Below are 24,765 nucleotides of genomic sequence, written 5' to 3' on the forward strand. Positions count from 1 at the left end.
CAGAGTCCCTTAGACAGAAACCAAGACCTCAGAGAAGATGGCCTGAGAACAGCAGGAGTCAGGGTATCTGATTGCAGCTTTGCAAGGAGAACGTGGCTTTGGGGAAAGTCACATGAGTGTAAGCAGGTGCAGGGGCAGCTTGCTCATCCCTTCTTCACTCCACTCATTTATTCATTCATCATTCATTCATTCTCTCACTCATCTAATGTTGACCTGGTGCCTACTGTGTGCTCCACTGCACATGTGGTGCAGAGGGTGTGATGGGGACTAGGGTGTCATTACCCAGGTACCTACCTTCAGCTTGTGTTCCCTCTCTTTAGTGACCTTGGTGAGCAGCTTGGCTTTCTGCCGAGTTAAAGCATCGACCAGTGCATCACACTGAGCAACTAGGCAGGCTTCATAGTCCAGTCCGTTTTCCTGGGGGAAGCAGAGAACTTTAGGGAGAAGACAGGCTGAAACCTGGGCAGAGCTAAACACAAAGAAATATTTCAGAGAAGCTCTTCCTAGAATCATGTGTAACATTATTACATTGGAAACAATGTGAACATGAATCGGGGAGGAGTACCATGAATCTTGACACATCTGTACAATGGAATATCCCACAGTCATTCAAACCTTGTTTATTAAGAGTTTTTAATGTCATGGAAAATGCTCATGAAAGACTGACATGAAAAAAAGGAGGGAGGAGGTTACAAGTCATGTACAGAATAATCTGTATACGTGCATGTATACGTGCATGCACACGTATGTCTAAATCATGGGAGAACATGTCAAAATGGTGAAGCAGTCACCTAAGGTGGGGAGATATTGGTGAACTTTTTCTTAGCTCTGTCTATTGTTCTCTACTTTCCAAAATTTCTACAATATATAGTTTTGCCTTTTATAATTGGAAGACAGTAAACCCAAAATACAGTGCTCTTGCTGTAGGATCTTTCTTGGTCTTAAAGAATCCTTCTGAAGTCAGCATGGATTCCAACCTTGTGTTGTGGGCTGTGCTCTCACCCCCAGCACCCCAGAATATGTCTGGAGATTGGGCCTTTTGAGAGGTGATTAAGTTAAAATTCAGTCATGAGTGTGGGCCTAATCCAAGATTAAGAACGCAATGCCTGTGGTCCCTCCTCTCCATGCAGACACTGGAATATTTCATGGATTCATCATCTCTATGAACCAGTCCTCCATGCATGCACATTCACATAGAGCATATGCATGTGCACTCTCCCCTACAGACAGCTCCTGAGGCCAGAGACTGTGCCTTATTGATCTGTGTTGGGCTCAGCATGTGACACAGCATGGGTGCTCAGTAAACACATTGATTCAGTAAATGATGCATTGATATATCGATGCATTTAATCAATGCGTCTGAGGCTATGCAGTAGGACCATTAAAACTTCTATGTTCATCATCAATAAAATGCTAGCCAGAGGACTTTCCCTTTCCTTTTGCCACTTCTCATCTGTTTCCTACACAATTTCCCTCCTAGTGCTGGAGCTCTGCTCACCTGGATCTGCTGCAGGATGTTCTTCAGCTGGACCAGAAACTCCTTTGCTTCTTTTGCCTTATCGGAAACCCCATTTAAGGCCTGGGACAGTTGGGCCTAAAAAGATATCACGTATTGCAAAGGAAAATTAGTGCAGTTTGTACTGCACCAGAAAGGCTGGCATGTGTGAGAGGCTAGGGTGGATCCCACATACCCACCATCCTCATGCAGGCAGAGACCACTATTAACCCACAAGCCTTAACCAATTGCTTATTCCTCCAGCAATGGTGGATAAATGTTGACTGACCTATACTCTCCTGCCTGGACCCCAAAGCTGGATAGAGGTAAGGAGTGTTCAGATAATTGGTTGAGGCTGACAGGTCTGCTCCTGATAGTTGCAGAACCCAGGACCAGAAGGCAAATAGAGCCCTCTCCTCCCATGGCAGTTCTATCCCTCAAATGTTTAGGTATGGACATTTCAGGCCCCAGGTCACCTCACCCCACCCCTTTTTGGTTCTTTTGGCGTGGTAGACAGGGAAGAGGCCTGCAGGACCTAGAAATAGGCTGGAGCCATCTGGACTGGGAACTCTAAGGCATCCTCTAGAGGTGGGATACAGGCTCTATGGCAGTCCCCCTTAACCCTCAGGAGCTCTCACCTTGCAGGTGTGGACAGAGGAGGGCCAAACAGGACATCAGTCCCACCAAAGGTGGAATTGCCAGCCCAGAGGGAATCTATGGTCTTTAGCATCAGGCTTCTTTTTTTTTTTTTAATTTTTATTTATTTATGATAGTCACACAGAGAGAGAGAGAGAGGCAGAGACATAGGCAGAGGGAGAAGCAGGCTCCATGCACTGGGAGCCCGACATGGGATTCGATCCCGGGTCCCCAGGATCGCGCCCTGGGCCAAAGGCAGGCGCCAAACCGCTGCACCACCCAGGGATCCCCATCAGGCTTCTTTTTAACAAAATGCATACACACACAATTGAATTTGTCTTCAAACCTAGCTACCACAGAGACTGATGACCTTGACTGTTAAACATATTAAATGAGTCACATTTTTCTAATTAAAAAGCTGAAGATGGAGCCAGAAAGGTCAGGGTCATATCCTGCCCCTCCCTTGCTTTCCTGACGTCTTTGCTCAAATATCACCTGGTTAGTGAGGCCTTTCCTGATGACCCCATAAAATAGCCCTCCTCCCTTGCCCTGCTTTGTTCATCGCTATCTGACAGTTTCCAGTTGCTTGAATATAAGCTCCCTAGCACAGGGAGCGCTGGTTTGTTCACATCTAGAAAGAACGCCTGGCACATGGTAGCTTTACAGGCATATTTGTGGAATGAATGAATCAATGAATGGGATTCTTTAGACCATCCCAGGATTCTCAAAGTGATATTCCCAGACCAGTAGCATCAGGGTCACCTGTCACCTGGGACTTTGCTTGAAATGCAACTCCTCTGGCCCCACCCCCAGGCCTGCTGATCAGACTGGGCATGAAGGGCCAGGAGCCTGTCTTTTATGAAGCTCTCTGAGGGGATCTAATGTAGTTTGAGATCCACTGAACTGTACAAATGCAGCCTGGCTGAGCATTTCTCAGGAATGTGGTCAGTGAAGCCATGGCATGCAAGAAACGACTCAAGGAGTCATGTGGAAAGAGAAGCAGGGAGCCTCAGACCTAGGAAGCACCAACACTCAAGGTGAAGGAAGCTGGGGTTTGGGCTCTGCTCAGAGAAGATTCTCCACTGCCTTCCCCATCCCTACCCCTGCCCAGGGGTTTAGTCTCCTCCCACCATGGCTGGCCCAGGGTGTGCCTCTTCCATCCTCCCTCCCTCCCTCCCTCCCTCCCTCCCTCCCTTCCCTCCCTCCCTTCCCTCCCTCTCTCCTTCCTTCCTTCCTTCCTTCCTTCCTTCCTTCCTTCCTTCCTTCCTTCCTTCCTTCCTTCCTTCCCCCCCCTCTCTCTTTTAATTTAAATTTTAGTTAGTTAGCATATGGTGCAATATTGGTTTCTGGAGTAGAATTCAGTGACTCATCACTGACATACAACACCCAGTGCTCATCTTAGTATTCATCCCCAGGATGTGCCACTTTCTACTGCAAGTATCTATGCACGAAGACTAGCCAATGGAATTTATGGAAATGACAGAAGGCTTCTATGTCTGCTCGGTCCACTTTGGCAGCCACCAGCCAAACGTTGTACTGAACATTGAAGGGCAACTAATGTAACTGAGGAGCTGCATTTTAAATTTTATTTAGTTTAAGCTTCAACCCCCACATGGAGGTGGCTACTGTTCTGGACAGCACAGATCTCTGCATCCATCCTTGGAGGGGTGTGGGTCCTAGGATTAATGAACCCATCCCCAGATAGCTGCACCTGCAAAGGAGACTGAGAAGTCAGCATTGTTCATGGGCCCCAAGGGGATCTTTAACAACAGGGATTTTATTTTATTTTTTTGATGATTTATTTATTTGAGAGAAAGAGAGAGAGCACATGTGAGTATGAGCAGGGGGAGGGGCAGAGGGAGAGGGACTCTCCAGCAAACTCCCCACTGAGCTTGGAGCCTGATGAGGGGATCAATCCCAGGACCCTGAGATCATGACTTGAGCTGAAATCAAGAGTTGGACTCTTAACTGACTGAGCCACCCAGGCGCCCCCAAAACAAGGATTTTAAATTGAAGTTATCAGTGTCTAAAAAGTGTAGCACTTCCTTCCCTATTCTGCTCTCCCAAAGCATGAGGCCTACAGAGGCTGCACCAGTTCCTTCCCCAAGAAGGGGCCCATTTCCCATTAACCTATAGTATCCTTGATGCTGGGCGCTTTGTCTTTTGTTTTTGCATTTCTAGCCAGTGGTGCTGACATAAAGTAGGGACTCAGAAAATGCTCACTGGCTGATTAAAAAGAGCAGAGTGATTGCTTGCCTGGAGGTACATGCTAACATAGGACAGATCCCAGGAGCTCCATCACTGCTGCTTGCACCCTTTGCCAGTGAGAAGCCCTGAGAGGCTGCCTCAGTGAGGGTCCTCCACCCTCCAGCTGGTATTGGTGCCCGCATGGCTCTGTCCCCACTCTATCCAGCCAGTGCCAGCCTCCCAGCAGCCCAAACCACCGCAGGGCCTGTCCACCTGCTTCCTACTTGGCAAGTAGACCAAGGAGTGTGGCAAGGGGCCCAAGAACAGAGTAGTTTTGAAGGACATCAGTGACCTTAGACAAATACTCAGCTCAAAGGGGCTCCAAGGGGATCTTTAACAACAGGGATTTTAGACACTCAGTAGACACTGCTAGCAGGCCCACCAGCCTTGCTGCCTGACCTTTCCTGCTCCTTCTTCTCAATGACCACCTAGAGAGGATACCAGAGCACAAACCATCTGAGGGCCCAGCAGTGTGCTCATTTGCATGAGGTCTCCAATGCCCTGGTCTGTTGTTCCTCCATGGGAGAATGCCTGATGGCCATGTAAGTGCTGGGGAGGGAGGGCATTGGGGCTGGTCCTGCAAGCACATACTTGTACTTTTCTTGACCTCGATTGCTCCTTGTGTGAAATGAGCACAAGTTACCTCAACTGCCCAGAGGTACAGCATTGTGAAAACTGGACCTGGGTGTTCAAGTGGAAAGGGAGAAAACGTTTTTGGGGTGAAGGTAGAAATCATTTCTCAAGAGACAAATAAAATCTTAAAAAAAAAAAAAAAAAAAAGTATTTCCAAGCTGGGTCAAACTAACTGCTTCCTAGCCCAGCATCACAGCTTCACCAGCAGCTCCAAGGAGCAGCTTCTAGGTACACAGGACAGTTCTCTGCCTTCATCTTCCATTCTGGATGGTGGCACAGTGCATTATAATGCATTAGGCATGAAGACTCTGGGCTACTATAGTTCAAACCCTGGCTCTGTCACCAGTTAGCTGGGTTTCTTCATTTCTGTGTTCTACAGTGTCCCACCTATAAAATGGGAAAGACCTCACAAGATGTCATATGTTTATGCTTAGTAACATAACACAAGCATTCTCGAAATCCTCTTTAATTGTTCAATCCAGGCCTGTCATATATGAATTGTTGTGGACTGAGTGTTTGTGTTCCCCCAGAATCCATATGTTGAGGCCCTAACCCCATGTCATAGTACTTGGACGTGCTTTGGGAGGCAATTAGGTCATGAGGGTGGAGCTCCCATGATGGCATTGGTGTCCTTAGAGGGAAAGACAGGAGAAATATCTTACTTTCTCTCTCTTCTTGTGCATGTACCAAAGAACAGAGGTTTCAATAGGAACTGACTCAACCAGCCCCTGGATCTTGGACTTAGAGCCTCCAGAACAGTAAGAAATGAATCTGTTGTTGAAGTCACTTGGTCTATGGTATTTTGTTATAGCAGCCTGAACAGACTAAAGCATGAATTTATTTAAATTATCTAGCTAGTCCCTAGAGTGGGGCTCCCTGCTCAGCAGGGAGTCTGCTTCTCCCTCTCCTGCTGCCCCTCCCTCCTGCTTGTGCACTTTCTTGCTCTCCCTCAAATAACTATATTTTTAAAAATTGCCTAACTGGAATTAAAAAAAAAATTTTTACTTATTTATTCATGAGAGACACAGAGAGAGGCAGAGACATAGGCAGAGGGAGAAGCAGGCTCCCTATGGGGAGCCTGATGTGGGACTCGATCCCAGGACTCAGGGATCATGACCTGAGCCGAAGGCAGACATTCACCCACTGAGCCACTGGGCTCCTGCCTAACTGGGATCTATCATAGTTTTGGTTCAAATGGCCTCAGAGATAATTCTCCTATTTGTCATGGTCACTCCTAAGCTGCTTCCTTTCAAACGCGGTCTTTATTCGCTAACATCAGGTTACCAGCAGGAATGCAGGAGGTTAGACACCAAGGATGTAGATACGGCTCAGTTCAACCTCTCATTTCACACACAGAGAAACTGAGCTTCTAGTAAAAGGTGACTGTAAAGGAGTGCATGAGTGTGTGAGTGTATGGTAAATGGTAGAAGACACACCCTGTGGGGGTAGTATGCCATACGCACCACAGACACTCATTAAACGCTTGTTTTGTGAAGTTGCCCAAGGTCATACAGTTTGCTAGAAGCCATCTTGTTTGAACGTAAAAGCCCTAAAACTCTGTGCTCAAGGAGTTTTAGGAAACTATTGTCCTTAGGCTTGAAGGGGGTGGGGACATAAGATCCATGTTATTATTATTTTTAAGATTTTACTTATTTATTAAGAAAGAGGGAGAGCATGTGTATGCGTGTGCATGTGTGTGCAAGTCAGGGAGGGGCAGAGGGAGAGAGAATCTCAAGCAGACTCCACACTGAGCTCTGAGCCCAATGTGGGGCTTGATCTCATGAACCTGAGATCATGACCTGAGCAGAAATCCAGGGTCGGACCTTTAACTAAGACACCCAGGCTCCCCGAGACCCCATCCTATTATAATATCTATTTGTGTGCATCTAACATCATCTACTGAAGTTTGAGGAACATTTTTTCCATGAGTTGGGGAATCTTTCCTTTTAGTGCTATAGACCCCACTGCTAAATGAGAAAAGGCAAGGCCCTCAGTGGAGCCATTAGTCACCATCTACTAGGGTGTGAGGTGGGGCTTTGAGTTCAGTGCTGTCCATATGCACTGATGGGGGCTATGCCCAATTACACGCTGAAGATCATCACTTAAAAGTAATGCCAGAAAATTGAACCCTGCATATCCAAGTAACCTCCTGACCATTGTCTCTCAAACACAGCTCTGAGCATGTCATTTCTTTCTCACCAGCACTCTCCACCTCCCCATTGAATCAAGGTCCAGCCCCTAGCTCAATGTCTAAGGCTCTGGATGTTGCTGCCCTCTCTAGTGTCACCTCCCAGCGCTGCCCATGTGGTTTCTACTCTTAGCTCAAATGGGACTCAGCCACCCCTGGGCTTCTGTCCTCCCCACCTTGACTCCTGCAGTGCCTTCTGCTTCATAAGAAATCTTGCTCCAGTTTTGCTTGCTGTTGCCTGTTAACATACCATTGATCTGTAAAGACCCTTCCCAAATGCCACCTCCTCCCGAAGCTTTTGCTACCTTCCCCAAATGAAGTGTCCCCTTTGATCTCAACAGGTCTGGCTTCTAGGATGTAGCTCACTGCCTTTGAGACATGTGGCCCAGAAGAAGTGTAAAGCTTTCCTGTAGGCCGATACCAGGCCCCTGATGCCTGGCAAGCTTGTCCTGTGCATGTTGTGTGAATAGAACCATGCCTTACACCTAGAATGTGCTGCATAAATATCCGTGTCAGTGATTTTGTTCTAGATTTTGTCTGATTAGTTCCCTTGAGCTATGCAAGACTCAATTCTCCCACATGCTGGGCATAATTAAAAAGGCCGTGTGGCCACTCTGAACCTACTGTTTCTAGGGCGCAAAGCCCCATATGGTACTGGGCACTGGCAGTCTGACCCTGCTCTGCTGATCAAGATGCTTTTCATGACTTCTGGGCATTAACTCTTTCTAGTTAACTGCCACCACTGATCCACCCAAATGTAGTCATATAAGGCAGGATTTCAAATGTCCTTCCATACCTGGCTTCTGCTTGAAGGCCAAGCATTTTTCCACCTACTCCTGCTCACTCCCTTTTCTAAGTGACCTGCCAACAGCTGAAAAAGCCCTTTCCCATAGCATTACCCCTTCTCCAGCTGGCGGAGAGCAGCTGTTTTCCAGTCTTCTCCAAACTGCTAGCCACAGGCTTTAAGAGCTCAGTAACCAAATAAACAAAATTATCCTAGTGGTCAGCCTAAATTGAAGCTTGAAAACACAGAGGTGGGCCTTACTATTGAAATAGATATAGTGACAGAGCCGGGGATTGGAAAACCTAGCACTCCACTCCCTGGGGACAACTCATAGGAGAGGCAGGTGTATGGAGGTTCTGGGTGAGGGGCAGGGATTGACCCACACAGGTGCTAAGATGGGAATGGGGACACCCCCTCTCTCCAGTGAGGTAGTGGCAGCCAGACTCCCAGATTCCTTGATCCCATATGATCTCTCCTTCCCAGTAGGCTCCCAGGACTCAATACCCATCCCCAAGGGGCCAGGTCATAGAAACTTTGTTCCACAGAGTGTGAAGGACTGATGCTACGGGGACAAGATCCTTAGGCAGAAGTCCACTTAGGGAAAGATCAGACCACTATTTGCTGTGAGGGAAGAAATGCTGGGTGGCAGGTCTCTTCTGTGTTTACTGTGGGTCACATGCTAAGGGGACCCCCCCCCCCCAGTAGCAGAAAGTATCTTTGGTGGAAGAACTAAGCAACCAGGGGTTACCTAGGAAGCTTCTTTCCAGTGGATGTGGCCCAGATTTGGAGGGCCCCCTGAGGCAAAACGGCATAGAGGATCAGCTCTGTCCTCACTGACTCCTGTGTTTCTGGCCACTGAGCCAGTAAGGAGGAGACATGGTATTTGAATGGGGCTCTAGATGCTGATCCAGTGCTCTGTTCTATGAGCCTGCCACCTCAGAACCTCTAGATGGAGGCTGCTGGCATGGCCCTATCCACACTGAAAACCTGTATCTATGAAGACAGCAACCCTCCCTACTGACCCTCTACCCCAGGGCTGATGTGAAATAGGAGAATACTCTGAGGGGATCTACCTTTCCTTTATTTCTAGACTTATTCAGTTCCCCTGGTTGTGAGTTCTTAGGGTATATTAGTTTCTTATTGCTGCTATGATAAGTTACCATAAACGTAGTGGCCTGAATCAATACTGGGTGTATTCTCTTACAGTTCTGGAGTCTTACAGGGCTAAAATCAAGGTGTCAACAGGGCTGGGTCCTTCTAGAGAATCTAAGGGAGAATCTGTTTCCCTGACTCTTCACTGTAGAGGCACATGCTCTCCTGGGTTCCTGGCCCATCCTCCATCGGTCAGCCCCTTGCTGTGGTCCTCAGGTCTCCTACTACTAACTCTAGCCTCCTCCTTCCTCTTACATGGACCCTCATGCTGACATTGGATACAGATGAGTCATCCAGGACCATCTCCTTATCTCAAACTCCTTACACCTGCAAAGTCCTTTTTACCATATAAGGTCACATAGTCACAGGTCTGGGATGGGATGTGGGTGTCCTTGGGGAACATTATGCAGCTTGCAACACCTGGCAACTGAATTTATCCTTTCCAGTGTGATCACTGGAATGTTCAATGTCTGCTACTTCAGACATACTCTTGGGGTGAGGTCACGTTGGGTGTATTCAGTGTTCTATTCCCAGCTCTGAGCCAGGTGCCTGGCACATCATAGTGACCAGAAATGGTGCCTGACTGAAGGCCTGTTTCCACTTGAGTCCCCAGTTCCTTCCTGAGGTCACAGGGCAGGTATCAAGACAAGACCCATCCATGGAAAACCTTCCTCTGAGGCCAGAAGCAGGGGTTCTACTGAAAGGGGTGTAGTTTCTGTGCCTCAGGACACATTCTGGCTGCCTGAACCCAGCTGCAAGTTGTCTTCTCTTACAATGCCACAGCTCTCTGACACGGGGGACATCCCACTAACAACAAAAGGATAAAGAACAACATTCACTAAGCACCAAACCTTTACATGCCTAATTTAGCTGATTCCTCACAACCTCTTAGGGACATGCTATTATTATCCTCATTTCATAACGGAGAGGACTGAGGCTCAGAGACTTGAAGTAGTTTGCTCCAGATCACCCAGCTGGAAAGTGGTGGAGCCAGGGCTCAAAACCAGGTTTTTCTGAACCCAAAGACCATGTGCTTAGCTCATGCTGCTTTCAGATACTCAACCAACATGGGGAAAAGAGAAAACCTGATCTTACACCAACACTCCTTGGAGGCAGGGCTGGTGGGCTGGGATTGTCCCTTATCTCTGGCTGCAGCTTTAGGGTTTTTTTTTTTTTTTAAGATTTTATTTATTTATTCATGAGAGACACACAGATAGAGGCAGAGACATAGGCAGAGGGATAAGCAGGCTCCCTGCAGGGAGCCCAACGGGGGACTCGATCCCAGATCCCAGGATCACAACCTGGCCTGAGGGCAGCCATTCAACCGCTGAACCACCCAGGAGTTCTTGCAGCTTTAGTCTTGAACAGATCCCTGCCCCTGTCATTCTGCTTGTTCAGGCTGCCTATCTGCCAATATCTCAGTTATTTGTCAGACCTGAGCTCCATTCTCCACTCCATGAAAATTTCAAATATGCAAGGGCCATAGCAACTTTCCAGATGTCAAAGTGACGTTCCCTTCAGCCTGGGTGATGTGCCTGCACAGCCATGCAGCCTTGTGGCCCACCCTCAGGAGAAGGAGATGCTGAGCAGTATTTATTTCCCAGTCCAGTCCTACCCTGGGGGCGGGCTTATTGGGGAAACCAGGAGAGCAGAGAGTGCACCAGGTAGGTATATGAGAGAGTGGGCGTGTTGTCCCCACACCTCATTTAACATGGGTCCTAATGCAATTGAAGGGTGGGAGGGATTATGTGGACACAGTCATAGAACATAGCTCTCAAAAAGATGTTTCTATTTATGATCCTGACACTATTTTCCATGTGTGGGTTTTCCCCGCACACCAAGCAACACCAGCTGAGTGTCCTCCAATTCAACTCAATACCTAGAGATAGCATCAGATCCCATAGGTCAAGAGTTCAGTCCTACAAGACTGTCCACCACCCATTTTAGATGCCCATCTCAAGCTCACATATTACTTGTGCTTCTGAAAGACTGGCTGTGGATCAGAAGTTCCCAGGACCCCCTCCTTGGGTTTGATTAGTTTGCTAGAGCAGCTCACAGAACTCAGAGAACACTTTACTTACTAGATTACTAGTTTATTACAACGAGATATAACTCAGGATTGGTTAGATGGAAGAGATGCCTAGGGTAAGGCTTGGGGAAAGTGCATAGAATGTCTATGTCCTCTCTGAGCTGGCCACTCTCCCCAAATCCCCATGTGTTCACCAACCAGGAAGCTCTCTGAACCCCATCCTTTTGCGGTTTGGTGGAGGCTTCATTATAGAGGCATGATGGATTAAGTCATTGGACACTGGAGATTGATTCAACCTCCAGCCTCTCTCCCTTCCCTGGAGGTTGGGTTGGAGGTGGGGAGGTGAAGTGTAGGGGTAGGGTGGGGAGGTGTGGGTGGGTGGGACAGAAGGGCCTAACTCTCCAGGCACAAGGCCATCTGTAGGTTACCCAGGGGCTTCCCAAAAGTCACCTTATTAATATAAAAGAAAACTTTATTGCTTTTATCCCATAGGATATTCTAGGGTTTTAGGAGCTCTGTGCCAGGAACTGAGATGAAGACCCTCATCTATTTTATTTATAGATGGCAATATCATACTATCACATCAGGAGGGTATATGAGGCAAGAATAGGGAGGTAGGGGTGGGGCATGCAGGCAGCTCAACTCTAGAAGAGCAAACAGACAAGAGGACTTGCTTTTATCTGCGAAGGGCATGCCCAATGACTCACTCTGCTCTCACTAGAACTAGATGTCCCTCATCCTAACCAGGGGCCCATTTGCAGCAGGTCTCCATGGGGAAGTGCCACCAGTACTTCTGTACATATCCCGGCTCAGAGCGAGATTGGTGTCCCTACTCCTCTGCTGTTGGGGCACTTGGCTTCCTCTTGACCTGCCTTTCCCACACCCCTTCCTACAGCCTGACTCCCTCTTGGGAGACAGTAGAAAAGGGACACGTATTGAAAAAGGAGCTGGGTATTCAGCAAGCATTTGGTAACCTCACTTGACACAGGGGAGGAGGTTGTGAAATGGGGTTACATGGACCACAGGGGGTTTCTCCCACCTTTTCATCTTCCACTCACTAATAAGGTGTTGGTTTTTTAAATGTGTGGCTGATGGTAATCCCTACAAAGGGTTAAAAATGCCTGAAATCCTCTGATTTCAGAACAGCAATAATAGAGACATGTGGGATTCACTTAAGAAAATGAAAAGGCAGGGGCTCCAGGATAAGCAGAGAGATTACTTTCCAAGTACCCTCCTGGGCCCTGATCCAGTAAAACTGGTGTCCTTAGATACAGGGGAAGTTTGGACACAGAGACAGACACAGATGGAGGGACATCACCCGTAAAGACCGGAATTATGCAGCAGCAGGCCCAGAAGCTACCAGATACTGGGAGAGAGGCGTAGAACCAATGCTTCCCCAGAGCCTTCAAAGGAAGTGGCCTTGTGTCACCTTGATTTCAGACTTCTGGCCTTGAGAGAATAAATTTCTAGTATTCTAAGTCAGTTCATGGTACTTTGTTAAGGCAGCCCCAGCAAAATGCAAAAGGGTCTAAGAAGGACATTCACAGATGTCGATCCTCATCTGTTCTGTTCTGCCTGGAAATGTATTCCTTCTTCTGTAAAAAGTCCTGTCTCTGCCAGAATGTCTCCCCTTCTGACCCCTGGGTTTGAAGGTTTTCTCTCCTGTGGCTCATGCACAACAAAGTCAGAACGTCTCAGCTTGGCTGTCAAGACTTTCATCCATTCACTGGTTTATTCTCTGAGCAACCATCTGTTGGCCTCCTGCAGATGAGGAAGACAAGTGATGTGCTCAGAAGGATTAGCACCTTCTTCCTTCCTGGGCTAACCTGCAACCCAAGCACCTACCTCCCGGCAGATCCACAACCCTGGCTTCACGCCCCAGTTGTGAGCCCTTGTCCCAGCTGTCACTTCCACTGCTGATGTTCGTCTTCAGTCCTGCTCAGCCTGCCCAGGTCCCACTCCTAGTTCCCCTCTCCCACAGAGTCTTCTGAGAGTCCATGGAGTTGTGGGACTCCTTCTTCACTGTTCTCCCTCCACATCTTGCTTTCTCCCAGTGACAGTCCTCATCACGTCTGTCCTGAGATCTAGTTACTTGTCTACTGGCCGGTGTTCTCACTTTCAGAGTGAGAAGCAAATTCATCTTTGTGTCCTCAGTACTGTGCCTGCAAAGAACAGGCACTTGGTAGTGTCTGAATTGCTCACTAGTGAATAGTGAATTGACTGAATCTAGTGCCATGGACTCTGGGGCAAGCAGAAAAGCAGGAATGAGTTGTCTCCCTTCGGTGGGATTCAGGGGCACAGAGGGAAACTGCATTTAGTTCTATTTCTAGGGGTTCTGATACCTTGTTCTTGATGTGGCCTCAGCTCCTGGCCTACCCTGTCTGGCTCATCCCAGCTTCATGGCCTCTTCCCAGGGGTCCTACCCTGGTGGGAGCACCTGAGATCCACTCCTTTGGGCAATTTTAGATTTTCCCCATTACAGATGAGAAAAATAGAGCCAGGAACCCTTCCAACTTCCTTCTTTTAATTTCCTTAGACCCCTCAAATGTAAGCGGATGGAATGGAGAGAGGTCTAGGGGAAGAGGAGACTCCTTTTTAGCAGAGAGGTTTCAGATAAAGGCTATGTGAAAGTGGACAACAGGAATGGATGCAGTGTAGCTACATGTCAGCTGGCTAGACTCAGAAATCCCTGCAGATGGACATTTCCACCGAGCCAGCCACTCAGGCTTTGGTATATGGGCAACAGTGACTGAGGGGCTCTGTTCCCCAGGTCATAGTTCAGCTTCATATTTACTGAGACCCTGAGAGCAGAATAAGTGGACCCTTCAATCTGCCCACCACGTGCTCAGAAGCCCTGCTGAGTGCTCACCCAGGGACCCCTAGAAGTGGACTTTGGAGTCAGGGTCTGAATGCAAACTCTAATTTTATGTGACTGAGTTTCTTACACTTTCTGAGCCTTTGTGTCCTTACCTGTGAAATGGGGTAATGATATCCACTCCACAGGGCTGTCTCAGGTTCATGGAAAGCCCTGGGTTTAGGGGCCAGCACTCTACTAATAAGACCCCACAGGGATCCCTGGGTGGCGCAGCGGTTTAGCGCCTGCCTTTGGCCCAAGGCGTGATCCTGGAGACCCGGGATCGAGTCCCACGTCAGGCTCCCGGTGCATGGAGCCTGCTTCTCCCTCTGCCTGTGTCTCTGCCTCTCTCTCTCTCTGTGTGACTATCATAAAAAAAAAAAAAAACCCCAGAGAGGCTTCTCCAGAAATTGCAGGAATCATAGTTTTCCTGCTGTTTACCATCCAGATCTTCATAATAGAACTTTAATTTTGCTTTGAGAAATTGCCTTTTCCCCATGGGGTACAGTCTAGTGGGACTGGAGTCGGCCCTGATACCATTGCCTTCACCCCTACAAGGAGCAAACACCGCCTGATCTAGACCAGCAGTATGCCAGCTACTTGGAATTTGAAACTGAGCAAAGGGACAAAGAGACTAGAAAAATAAGCACGTGTTCTGTTGCTCCCTGTCCAGACTCCTGGTAGTAGACTATTCCTGTCGAGCTTGCTTCTTAGCATTGGAAAAGCCTGCGGAGCCAGAATGCTGTAATTGAATCCTGACCCACATACTCTGTGAGCTTGGGTGAATCATTTCGTCTTTCCCTGCTGCCATTTTCTCAGCCATGAAAAGGTTGATAATGGTGGTAGCTACTTTATCGTGTTAAGTGACTTCATACATGTGAGAAGGTGAGAACAGGCAACACTATGCGTGTGCTCATTGTTGTTATACTTTCAACACCATCTTTTAAAACTCTCACTGATTCCACGAGTGCTCAGAAAAAAGTATTATATTTCCAATAAATTCTCTTCAAGTTAACCAGAGTTTATTTCTTTTGTTTGCAACAAAGAACTCTAACTGATTTAGTGGTTAGGAGGCCAAACAAACACAAAGATAGCTATGTTATAATTCATGATTCATGCTGCACCTTGATGAATGCCATCTTTATGGAGGTGGTGAGGCGAGAGGCCTCTTTTCCTTTCTAACCACGACTCATCTTCAGGCTACGACTCTCCAAATGCTGACAGCTTAGGAGTTCTCCATGAACTCCTGCCCCCAGGCATGCAGGGGGAGCAGTCCAGCCCGTCAACTGGGATCTGGAAGCTGCCAATATTGATAATGTCAGAGTCCCCAATCACACTTCCTGGCTAGGATTTAATGCTGAGGTCAAAAATAAGAAGAGGCAAGCCTGGTGGCTGATATCACCAGGATGTGGCTTCCAGTCATTAGATAAACCCGTGGGCACACAGTTCCTTCCTATTCTGATAAGGGGGGTCAGTTAGTGCCAAATGACCCTCAAGAGTGCACATGTGCAGGAACCAGACTCAGAATAATTGGAAAATTCATGCCCCGCTGGGACTTGGGCTTGTCAGTTCCTGTTGCAGTTAACAGGCAAAGGCAGCAGCTGGTACCACCTTCCAGACACAAACCACCTTAGCACAACCTGTCAGGCTGCTTCACACCTCTGCACCTTTGCACTTGCTGTGCCCTTCTTGCTTGCCAATGCACACAGTTGTCATTCAAAACTTGGCTCAAGTGTCCCTCCTTCATGTTGTCTTGCCCTCCAACCCCGACCCTCCCTGAGTCTATAGATGGATCTTTTCTGGGCCTGCATGCCACCCCACACTTCATTATATTACACTGTCATCCAGTCTTTATTTTTTCTTCTGCTAAACTGAAGGAGGATGGAGACTCTGCTTCATTTTTTATTTTTAAGATTTTATTTATTCATAGAGATAGAGGGAGAGAGGGGCAGAGACACAGGCAGAGGGAGAAGCAGGCTCCATTCAAGAAGCCTGACGTGGGACTGGCTCCCGGGTCTCCAGGATCACACCCGGCTGCAGGTGGCGCTAAACCGCTGTGCCACCAGGGCTGCCTGACTCTGCTTCATTTTTATATGAACTACCAGGGTATAGTCAGTATTTGTTGAATAAATGGTTTTTTTTTTTTTTTTTTTAGTTGACAATAAGACAGGGAAGTTTACAAAGTGAACCAAGGATCAGATACAAGGACTAGAACTCTATCTTAGCTTTGAATCTGACATGCAATATGATATTAGAATGATCACGCAATTTCCCTTCTTACTCTTTGGGGTAACTTACTATACAAAAGGATTATATGATTCTCATTTGTCATTAACCACATAGAGATATTATGAGGAGAACATACGTATTGAGGTATACTAACTATCTCAAACTATCACTTTTAAACTTGCTCAGGAAGTGCTACATTTATGTTTCTACCATCGAAGAGTACATGGATTTTATACAAACTGGAACTATCCAGAAAAAGGTTTAGAGAAAAAAAGTTCAAAGAAAACCAAATAATAATAAAAAACAATTTTGGGATGTCTGGGTGATGCAGTTGGTTGAGTGTCGACTCTTGGTTTCAGCTCAAGTCATGATCTTAGGGTCATGGGATTGAGCCCCACGTAGGGCTCCATGCTGAGCAGGGAGTCTGCTAGTGATTCTCTCTCCCTCTCCCTCTGACCCTTCCACCCCATGCTCTCTCAAATAAATAAATAAATAAATTTTTTTAAAAGACATTTTTAGTCATCTCTGAATAACATGTCCTGTTCCAGGAGTTATACGTGTGACAGGGAGTATTTCTCTATATAGTTCAGGGGATCTTGGGAAAAAGCCCAAATTTCAAAAAAAAAAAAAAAAATTCAAGTCTAAAAAGAAACCTAAATAAGGGTCTGGTAGAGGACACCACTAGGTTTAAAAAGTGTTTCCTCAATGTTATGCAATCAAAGGAAAAGAGAAATATTTTGACCAAGAAACAGGGCAAGTCTCAGAAGAGAGACAAAGAATAGTGAAGTGGAAAGAGCGGGGTTGTATCAGACAGCGTAAGCTAGTTAAGCTATCATAACAAACACCCCAAACGTAGCTCAAAAGCTTCCAACAGCAAAGATTTACTTCTTGCTCACACAGAGTGCTCACCACAGGTCACCTGTAACTCAATTTCGTATCGTCTTCATTTCAGGATCCAGCTAAAGGAGCATCTCACATTTGAGATGAGGAAAAGGAGCTACAGCTGAAACACATACTGACTCTTGGAGCTTCTCCTGGGAGGTGATGCATATAATGTCAGCTCTCACTTCATTGGTGCCATGAGTTACATGGCCCAGCCTTGTATGAATGGGGTAAGAAACACAACTATCCCAAAAGGAGAGCAGAAAGTACTTTGAAGAAATAATAAAATGTAGCAACGTGATGTCGGGAATCAGGCTGACTTTGTCTTTCCTTTACTAGCCATTGGCTCTTGGGTGAGTTTTTACTCTTCTAGAGTCTATTTGTTGGGGATTATGGTGCCTACTTCTTACTTATAACAAGTAAAAACAAACAAACAAAAAAACCGGAACGTGTGCCTTTTTTTTCTTCCTTTCCCCTGGGTCACCAACCCCTCCTTCTACCATTGCCTTCTTTATCCATCCTCTACCCTCCTTGCTGCTGACTTCAATGCAATGGATTTGACAGGAGTCCCGTACAGCTTGGGGCAGGAAAGTATTTGAGATACGTATAGAGACATATTGTATTTATCCATCTAGCCACTATTAAGGTAATTTGTGTGTGTGTGTGTGTGTGTGTGTGTGTGTGTGTGTTATGCATAAGTTGTAAGAGTACAGGTGATTTTTCACATTTTTCTTTACATCTTTGTATTGTCTGAATTTTTTAAACAATGAGCGTTCTTCTTTTACAATCAGAAAAAACAGGGCAGCCCAGGTGGCTCAGTGGCTTAAAGCCGCCTTTGGCCCAGGGCCTGATCCTGGAGACCCAGGATCGAGTCTCACATCAGGCTCCCTGCATGGAGCCTGCTTCTCCCTCTGCCTGTGTCTCTGCCTCTCTCTCTCTTTCTGTGTCTCTCATGAATAAATAAAATCTTAAAAAAAAAGAAAAGAGAAAAAAACACTAAATCTATTTGTTGTTGTTTTTTTTAAAAAGCACATTACTAAGTAAGATCACCTTTGAAATCTCCATCCTGAACTGCTAAGCAATTTTACAGCTGAAAACAAACAGCTCCATGCTCTTTCCCCCAAAATACCTTCTAATTCAGGATATTTAAATGTGAGAACAATGTCCTGATGCAGCAATTATATATATATATATATACATATATATATATATACACACACACACACAAATTTATATATATATACACACATATATATATTGCTGCTTTTATTTTTTAATTTTAATTCCAGCATAGTTAATATACAGTGTTAAGCAATAACATTTATTATGGTAATCCTGAATGATTAATATTTTCAATATAGTTACTTTTGGTGATTATCATGAGGACTCATGGGAAAATTGTAGGGTTGGAAAGTTGTAAGGGTGAAAAGTTGTAAGGATGAAACCTGCTTCTCCTGCATTCTTCTCCATCTTTCCTAGGAGTCTTCAGAGCCCTGCAGATGTCCAGCACTGCCATCTAACACCCCTAGCCCTCCCCCAAACTACCCCCCCCAACTCCAGGACCTTCATTGCCCTTGACCCACAACTGGAATCTAAATCCCCACACCCATAGTGAGCCTGGTTTCTGCAACATCAGGAGCAAAGCCATTCAGTGTGGCTGAATATTTTCAGAGGGCTTCAGGAAACAATTGGTTTAATCTGTCTGGATTTGTGCTTTTGTCTTTCAATTGCCAGCTCTTTTTTGATTCATTCCTCTACCCAGATTGACTATGAATGTTATTGTGTGCCATGAGTTGAATTGTGTCCCACACAATTCCGATATGAAAATCCTAATCTCCATTATCTCAGAATGTGACTTATTTTGGGGTTATGGTCATTGCAGATGTAATCTGTTAAATTAAAATGAAATCACAGTGTAGTAGGGTGGGCCCTTATCAAAGGTGTCTGATGTCCTTATAAAAAGGGGAAGATTGGACACAGTGACACACACACTTGGGGAGAATGCCACGTGAAAATGGGAGTTCACAGCCATAAGCCAAAGAACCACCCCAAGCTAGGAGAGAGGCCTGGGACCCATCCTTCCGCAGAGGCTTAAGAGGGAGTGTGGCCCTGCTGGCATTTTGATCTCTGATTTCTAATCTGCAGAATAATGAGAGGATGCACTATGGCGGTTTTAAGCCACTCACTTGTGATCATTTGTTTCAGTAGCCCTAGCAAGAAAATATATTATGTATACTTTTGTATCCTGCCACATATTATTTCATATGTATTCACTGCATGGAATCATATCACACACATTCTGTCTCACATCATAAATATGGATATCAGGGAAAGGGAAGCAGGTCAAGTTTCTGGTACCTTCAGGAAAGTGGGGGACTATAATGAATGAGTGCCTTAAAGGTACAGTAGGCACTTTACTTACTTCATCTAAGCTCGTCCCACACCAGCCTCTCCAGGGTGAAGAAACAGGCACAGAGGCATCAGAAACTGACCCAAAGGCACAGCTCCAAAGACATTTTGATTTCAATTCACATCTTCCCCATAACTTTAGCCAGTGAGGGACCAGACGGTTGGTGCAGGTGATCCTGGGATGGATCTCTCTAGATATCCATTTAATGTGATGGTGTGAAGTGGTCCCATCCAACGATGGCACTGCTTCTCAGCACTACTGCAGGAGGACTCCTGTGATCCACCTCTGCCCCGGTGCCCTTCCACACCATACTTGACCTTGACTTTCATGATAATAACCATGGCATTAGTGGATTTCTTCTACTGAACACCTACTAGGAGGTGTGTACTGCCTTGAGTTCTTCAAGCACATTATTGCATTTAGTACAAAGTCATTCCATGGCAAGTGATAGAGTTTTAGGACTGTTGTCTCTAAAATGAATTTTTTTATTCCCCACATTCTACTGCCTCCACAGCATAAAGATTTCAGTAATGTCACTTTAGTAGATTTCTGCTCAATCTAGCCTCTGGACAAGATGTAGCAGTGTGTAAGTGAGGTATGGAATTGTCGAATTGCTATACTGTGTACCTGAAACTAATGTAACACTGTATGTTTGATTATATTGGAATTAAAATTTTAAAACTTAATGAAAAAAAAAGTCTGGGTAAAGTCACACCGACACTTCCAGCTAGCTTCTGTCATGCCATGAGATCAGCTCACTGTTTCTGAAACCTCTTAAGCATAAAATGAGAGAAGGAAGTTCCATGTTAATGAGTGTAGATGGCTCTTTTCAATCAGGGGCCCAGAAATATGCAAAATATGGCCCCCCCCCTTATTTTCCATACCATTGGTTGGAATGCCCCTCCTTCATGAATCACTCTGTTCCATGATTCACCATGAATTAATAGGAACTGTGCTGGAATAGTCATTTGTGGTATTGTTGTTAGAATACATTTTGGAGTTTTCACTATTCCTTTATGAAATAAATGTTTTTCATGGCCTCTTGGGTGCCAGCTACCCTGCTGGATACTGTGAATACAAAGATAAATAAGACACAGTTCTTGCTGTCAAGAAGGTCAAAGCAGAGTGTTATTTATGCATGTGAGGGATAAAGTTGGTTAAATAAAGAAAGACACCTGGTAAGTCTGTTAGCTGCAAGACACCATTGATTAATAATATAAATAAGATATAAATAAGATATAAATAAGAACAATCTAATCAAGATGAGCTAGAGTATTAGAAGGAGAGTCTATAAAGACTCTGAGAAGACTCAACTGGCAGAAAACTAAAATTAGGCACAGTCAAAACCATGCTTGCATGAAGATAGGCCAGAGATCAGGTGATAATGCCAATCATGCGTGGATAGTACCAAACAAGCCTGGAATAGGATGTCAGGTACACAAACCCCCAGGACCAGAATCCTGACTTTGCCAATGTACAGAAGCCATTTGCTGAGCAAAGGTAGGTGAGGTTTGAGGTTTTCTATCTCCTAAACTACTTCGTTAGGATCAGGTCAATTGCAGTCACTGGTAACTATTATAGAACTGTCTTTGTGACAATCATGTTTGATGAGAATTGGCCTTAGACCTTTCTTTCGGTGGTCAAATTATAGAAAAGAGCATTTGCCTTTTTGTTGGGACATCTCCTTCCTTTTCACTTCTCCAAATTCTTCCAGTCAACTCAACTTTCCTCTTTTCACATAGCCCTCCCTCATGTCTCTGTTGGTATGGCCCCCTACTTTGTGCTCATTCGTATTCATACTTAGGGTTGGTTTCATACACTTTCAGCACCAGTTACCTGTGCTCTCATGTTGTTCTTTATTTCTTGTGCATCAGTGGAGAGATGAACCCTCTTGTCTAATGACTGGAGCTAACGACCAATACAAAATCATCCTTTTAATCAACCTTTTGGTCCATTCCCTTTCATTGCCTCCTTCCTCCTGTGAATCTCTTTTCTCATCTAGCTTTCTTATTTCTTTTTTTTGTCTCTTCCTTTTCCACCCTTATCCCCTTAACTAAGCAAAGCAAATTGAAATGTTCAGAAGTTTTTGCTACCAGGTTTTACTGGCAAACAGGCTAAATATAACAACCTGGGAAAATGATAAAAATTTACAAGAATCTTCCAAAGGAATATAGCCAGGCGATTCCTGCTCTCCACTGAAATTGAAATAAAGCTAAGATTCAATCTTTTTTTAGCCTCTCAGGCTAGATGTCCCCTTAAATGTGGCTTCTGGAATCCATTTATCACATCATTCTTTTACCACTCCAGATCTAGAATGTTTTCAGTAAGTCTCAGATGCTAAAAATGAAAAATGGAAGATCCTTTATTTATTTATTTATTTTTTAAATTTTATTTATTTATTTATTTTTAAAGTATTTTATTTATTCCTGAGAGAGAGAGAGAGAGGCAGAGACACAGGCAGAGGGAGAAGCAGGCTCCATGCAGTGAGCCTGACATGGGACTTTATCCCCGGTCTCCAGGATCAGGCCCTGGGCTGAAGGCGGCGCTAAACAGCTGAGCCACCAGGTCTGCCCAGCCACCAGTGCTGCCCCTTTTTTTAAAAATAAAATCAGAAATGGCATTGTATTTCTCAATGTCCCTCTGCTTTAAGTTAATGTGTGTTAATCCTTGGCACCCTACCAGCAGATAATAAGCTGCTTGAAAGTAGAAACTAGATCTTAAACATCCTTCTTAACACCTCACACAGTGCTGTACATTTAAGTTTTTTCTTTCTTTCTTAACAAAACTCCTCATCGTTCATGGCATCAGTTCAAACATCATCCTCTATTCAATCTCCCCTCACTATTATTTTCCCCTTCTGAAACTCTAGGCAGAATTAACTGCCTTCTCCTCTCTCTTCCCTCACTGGTCCATTCACATTTCAAATATGGCACTCATTCCATTTTATTTTCATTCCACTTTTTAACATTAGTTCCATGTATATTAGGTTGGTTATAAAATGATTCCTCTCCTCTAGTTGTCTGCAAGCTCTCCTGTAGCCTGTTTTATACGTATCCACAGTCTCCAGCACAGCCTGTGAATTATGGTAGATGCCCAACAAATGCTTATCCAATGGAATGTTTTGCTTGGATAATACAAAGAGCTATGAGCTGATTGATGTTTGTCCTTCAGGTGCTAGAGGAAATGCTAATAGACTCAGGAATGAAGGTACCATAACTGAGCAGCTTTAACTCATACTTTATTTGGGCCCCACCGCAGAGATACCAGAATTATCATCACCATAACACTACCACTATCCTCATGACACCCGGCAAACTCCAGAGGAGCAAGAAACATGACAGATGATAGCATGAATCCTGCCTGTTTTACGCAGATGGCTCTGAGGCCTGTATACTCAAACTGAAAGAAGCAGCTTTGGGAACCAGGGGGCTGTGTATAACTTCCTATGATGTACATGAAGCAGAAATCACTGAAGAAATAATTTCAATTTTGATTTAATCCTGTTGGAAGATAATTTTCTTTTCTTTTTGGAAGATAATTTTCTATGGGTCCCTCGTTCCTATAAGTCTGACCAACAAGATTGCTCTTTTTTTGGACAATCTTTCCAAGAATGTTTGTATAGGCAACAATCTTGGAAGCTAGAGATGTGTCTCTTTCTGGAGCAAAGTGTCCCATACTAATCACCCATTATAATGGATTTGGGCTCCCTAAGTTTGAAGTTCCTCTCCTGTGATATGACCTACTATGTGTGCAGGTGGCATCTGGCCCTCTTCATACCACCTGGTGTGAGTGGGGGATCAGGAAAACTGGCACAAAAATGCTGATACTCTGACTACTGCGGATGCTTTGAGTGGTAAATTGTTCTTCATTTCTGATGTGGGAGTCTCATGTCTTCTGCCTGCATCCATGAAATTGTGGTAAGTGAATTTGATAGACTGTACATAGGCTAAAATCTCAAACCTCTCACATTTCCTGACACTATCACCCCCAGCAGGATTTTCTTGCCTCTAATGTGCCCTGACTTGTCCCTCTGTGAGGAAGACAAACATTCATCAGTGATAAGCTGCAAATACTTGTAAAGGTAACCAATTTGAGAGGTAATAACCACACCTTCCAAACAAGCTGATGGTATGTGGTGATATTCCCATGAAAGATGTGAAATAGGGTGAATGATCCTATTGTCTAGAGCAGGTACAGTTATTTTGGAGTCTCTTTATTATATGGGACTGAAAGGGAACAGTCACATGTCCCAGTGACTGGGAAGGTCCCTGTTCCTTGAGCTGAATGTTTTCAAGCAACATTTCTTTAACAGTGACTAAGCACTGCTCAGAATTCTGTAGGGTATTAATGAGATTTTCCAGAGGTTTCTTGTTCTCTTGGTTTTATTCAAGCAGGCCACTATTTGCTTCCTTATTAATCTATTTCAAAAGGTATTTAAGGCAGTTTGCAAGGGTCTGTGGAATTCAATAGTGCATAACTTAAAAGAGAGAATGGAAGGGTGGGGACATAAAATGAAGCCAGAAATAAGTCTTGGAATCTGTAACATAATTAAATCTACTATGTATGCACCAAATATTTGGCTCTAAGCATTCTAGCAGCTGAAGAGAAAAGTGAAACCTGATTAGTTACACAATCTAAAGTGACTCCTAGATTAAAAGAGGGAAACGTTTGCACCCCAGAAGTTGGCTTGCAAGAGGAATGGGACAGTCACTGCAGGGAAGTACAAAGCCCCATGAGGACCCTTCTCCCTTCCACAACAAAATCCTAAGCCACTAGGGACAAGCAACAACCCTATCCTTCTATCCCATCACTCTGAGCAAGGTGAAGACCCATGTGGCTGGAGAAAAAGAAAAGAGAAAAATCATATCTTTCTGGGGTGGAGGGGCAGGTAGGGAGATGCAGAAAACAGTCATTGGGCCAGGCTATTTGAAACTTCCTACTGCTGGAAAAGGGGCAGGACCACTACGAAAATGCAGAGGAAATCTGGAAAGGGTTAATCAGTTGACATGACACAGCCTAGGAAAAAATCAGTGAGCCTGAAGAGTAGTCAATATAAATTATTGAAACTATAACACAAAGAGACAAGAGGAATGATTAAAGAAAAAAGAATAGAGCATCTAAGAACTGTAGGACAATATCAAACAATCTAACATATATATATATATATATATATATATATATATATATATATAATTGGAATTCCAGAAGGATGAGAAGAGAGAGAGA

At 45.0% G+C, this 24,765-nt stretch overlaps 1 protein-coding gene and 1 long non-coding RNA gene across 3 annotated transcripts in view; one reads left to right on the plus strand and one right to left on the minus strand.

The window, feature by feature from the left end:
- The window catches only part of TRIM67 (tripartite motif containing 67), a 47,801-nt gene that overhangs the window by 12,205 nt on the left and 10,831 nt on the right, over positions 1 to 24,765 (minus strand). For both annotated transcript variants that reach the window (XM_072823093.1, XM_072823092.1), the window contains exons 2-3: positions 1,499 to 1,594; positions 295 to 417 (exon numbers count right to left, since the gene is read on the minus strand). In XM_072823093.1, coding sequence (XP_072679194.1) covers positions 295 to 417; positions 1,499 to 1,594 — 219 coding nt within the window. The remainder of the gene's footprint in view (positions 1 to 294; positions 418 to 1,498; positions 1,595 to 24,765) is intronic.
- Positions 3,987 to 17,526, plus strand: LOC140631467 (uncharacterized). The gene is made up of 3 exons (XR_012029017.1): positions 3,987 to 4,920; positions 5,704 to 5,769; positions 17,200 to 17,526. It is a non-coding gene; the product is annotated as an uncharacterized lncRNA (long non-coding RNA).

This window comes from Canis lupus, chromosome 4 (genome assembly GCF_048164855.1).
Source record: "Canis lupus baileyi chromosome 4, mCanLup2.hap1, whole genome shotgun sequence".
Lineage (NCBI taxonomy): Eukaryota > Metazoa > Chordata > Mammalia > Carnivora > Canidae > Canis > Canis lupus.